Genomic DNA, 3480 nt, shown 5'->3' with positions numbered 1-3480 from the left:
TAAAATCCTGTGACAATTCCTCAGAGCCCAGGGAGACATTCTCAAATTGTTTGCTTTGTTCAAAACCCAATGACCCAGTTTACAACAATATACTGTAAAACACATAAAAGCTAGTAGTAACGAATAAATGTCAAATAATAATGGACATGAATTATTTATTTGTCTTGGCACAACGACTGGAAGCAGGGGGAAATGGGTAGCCTGGCTCTGTCCAAAAAACAAATCCACCTACCAACACCTTAAAAGCTCATCATTAAAACGTTAAATCTTATTTGTTCAACTAGTATACCAATAAAAGTAAAAACAAGTTGAGGTTTTACAGGGAGTTATGTGCTGTAAATATTTCTTGGCTGAGAGCAGAGACTTCCTGGAGTCTTGTCATCACAGTGAGGTTGCCAGGCAACCAGACTAATTGTCTCTTGGTGGTAATTTCATAAGTAACAGACAGATATAACAGTGGTATGGATCTTCTCACCTAACTCTCGGCAGGAAATGAAAGTGTACTCCCCAAAATGTCAAACTGTCCCTTTAATTGACCCCCATCCCTCTCTGGCTACCTGCCTGAGCCTGTTTGATATGGACATTAAATAAAGATGACAGAGGCCAGAGTATTGGGCTTATTAATGACTGCTATGTGTGTTTGTGCATCTACTATCTGTGTGTACTTGTGAGTCCTCCTCTCCATTCATCTGTCAGTGAGGACAGCCTCCCACCCCTCATTAGTTGTTAAACACTGTTCATTAACGTCTTTAATTAGACCGCTATTAAACCATCTGTCTGTCTGTCTCGCTGCCTGTTAACTCTTCTCCTCCACGTCTGTTCTCCTCTTATCCCTCCATATTTCTCCATTTTCAACCAGTGTCGCGGCCTGCTTTGTCACCCTGCACCCATTCTCACGTTAAGCAGGTTCCCTGCTCTCCTCAGTCTCCCTCCCTATCCTTCTCTCGGCACTCTCTCCCCTCGTCCTCTTGTGAGAGGAGTGAGTGAGTACAATAGAGTTAATCACAGCCATTCAGAAGCTGTATCTCTGTCTATTCACAGCACAGCGGAGGCCTGGAACACTCACTCTCCTCATCTACATACCACCACGCAGCCAACACACACGGCATGGCACATAGGGCACCCAGACAACTACACACCAATTTTAGATGTCAATCGGCATCTCGATGTAACGAAATCAGTAATTGCCTTGACATGAACTCAAGAGTTAGTATTCTTCAGTCGCATGTACAAAAATTTGAACTTTAATCTCTGCGCCCTAAAAGGGATTGTTATGATAATAAGGTCCATACTCAGTTAACTTGTTACAGAGAATGAATATGGTGCTGGAGCTAATACTCACAAGTGGCCGTAGATCTGGATGGGTGAGGATGTAGCCGTTGTTGGTGATTGCAAAGGCGTAGCCGTGAATGCCCAGCTAGGAGGATACACACAAACACACACACCAAATGGATGCATGACAAATCTGTACCTAATTGTAAATCTGGGCTAATCAAGCTCTTTGTAATTTTTACTGGCAGAATCTTTGTGTTTGTGCTAAAACTCACAGACATGCACAATACAAAAGGATGGTGTAATTCAACCACGTCTGGACAAATAACACACTTTTAAATGTCAAAAAAATGTCACCCAACCAAGCTTCAGATCTACAAGTAAAATAAATCAGTAGAGGGGATGTGTGTACATGCATTAGTACACAAAGTGTATAATTTTCCTCTTATTAGTGGACTTGAGGAAGGAGTTGTGAATAATCAGTGTCAACACTTTGACACTGATTTATCTGCTACTTGGTTTGGCATTCAATTACTGCACTATGGAGCTGGACTGGCATATGATTTAAAGATTTAAAAAAAAAAAGAATCCTTTAACTTTAGCTTTAGTTTTTTTATTCACTTAGCATCCAGGTGAACGTCACACTCACAAAGCCATATATATATATCATAGGGTTCAGAACATATCCAAGTTTGGTTTTGATTATAAAAAGTGTGATAGTGTAGAGGGGTATCTTATAATTATTGAGATCAATAATTATTTGTAGAAATGACTAAATGATAGTGGGAGTGGTACCTTATACTTGGGGATGGTCTTGAGTAGCTCAGAGACAGGTACATCTGTCCCAACCACCCCTAGCAGGATGCCACGGTTTCTCTGGAAGCACATACATTATAATTATTCATAGGTTGCATTTGAAAGGTTACTTACATAATGAGTCTCTTACAGATCCACTGTTTACAATATTACAAAATTCAATCTATAATATATATTCATATATTAGTGATGCTCTACTGTATTCTAATTTACAAACTCCAATCAAAGTGAAATTAGTGTCTGTCAACTCCAAACATAATTAACCATTATTTTACAATTTGTGTCTTTTAACTCAAAACCAAATTCCTTGTGAGTTATGCAATAACTAATTGCACAGTTTTTCAATTAAACTTCAAATTTGTTGGAGAAAACAAGTTAGGGAAACATAATGCTAGTGACAGTGAATGTGTTTGTGGTTCTATAGCACTCCATGTGCACTTACAGTCTCGTTCTTGGTACTGAACACTGGCATTGCAACTGTGGTCATTAGAACCGGACCTAGACCATCGTCCAACTGAGTGATTCATGAGAGAAGAACAGTGAAAGATAGCAATTGAGAGGGTGAGAAAGAGAAAAGGAAGACAGAGAGAGGGAAAAGAGGGAAGCTAATGATGAAACATTATACAAAAGAACCAAAACTGCACAGCACATTGCATGGCATCATGCATATTATATGAATCATCTTACTTAGTGATACTCAGTGAGAGATTATCTGAAGCTGCGTAACCCTCGTTCTTTACGTAGGGAACCTGATAGAAATTCTGCAGCAGAACTAGTCATATTATCTTCTTGAGGGACCTAAAAACTTCCATGACATATTTTATTCATGTTTATTATTTGCCTTAAAATGTGTTCAATCACAGCCTGCCTTTGATGTCTTGCAGAATAAGCTTATCCAAAGGCAGTGCTCGTTTGGATCTGGGTATCTTCCCTCCCAAAAGATTGCTGGAATAATTATGATATTTATCTTTCCAGCGGCTGTCTATATCTGACGATGATCCATTAGAGATGAAAGCTTGACACTGTTATGAATATACTGGGGTAAGGCGTCACATTTGGCAAAACGTTGAATGACGTTGTCCTCTCAGAAATGTCGAAACTGTCTAAATGTCAGTCAGTCACACAATTTACGTTCAAGTCACCACAAGTAATTGGTCCATTAAGTGCAATATGAATCCCAGAGCAAAATCCACAATTGTGTTAGATGTGGTGGCAAAAACAAAAATCATGTCGCACATGATCTGATTTGCTGCAGCAATCAATAGAGTATTATTCTGTTAGACTGGCTTAAATATCCGATACCAGCATAGTGCTTTTTCTTGGGGAACTACCCCATTTAACCAATCCTCTTAACTGAACGGTACATGCTCCCTGTATAGCCTTCTTCCTCCA

General features: G+C 39.4%; 1 protein-coding gene across 1 annotated transcript in view; it reads right to left on the bottom strand.

The window, feature by feature from the left end:
- Nucleotides 1-3480, bottom strand: part of cacna2d3a (calcium channel, voltage-dependent, alpha 2/delta subunit 3a) — a 107933-nt gene that overhangs the window by 33222 nt on the left and 71231 nt on the right. Inside the window, exons 14-16 of the mRNA XM_035656128.1 lie at nt 2531-2602; nt 2068-2148; nt 1343-1417 (exon numbers count right to left, since the gene is read on the bottom strand). Of these exons, the coding sequence (XP_035512021.1) occupies nt 1343-1417; nt 2068-2148; nt 2531-2602 (228 nt within the window). The remainder of the gene's footprint in view (nt 1-1342; nt 1418-2067; nt 2149-2530; nt 2603-3480) is intronic.

This window comes from Morone saxatilis, unplaced genomic scaffold, assembly GCF_004916995.1.
Source record: "Morone saxatilis isolate NCDOM2014 unplaced genomic scaffold, NCSU_SB_2.0 Contig15, whole genome shotgun sequence".
Taxonomy (NCBI): Eukaryota; Metazoa; Chordata; class Actinopteri; family Moronidae; genus Morone; species Morone saxatilis.
This window is presented reverse-complemented; position numbering and strand designations above follow the sequence as displayed.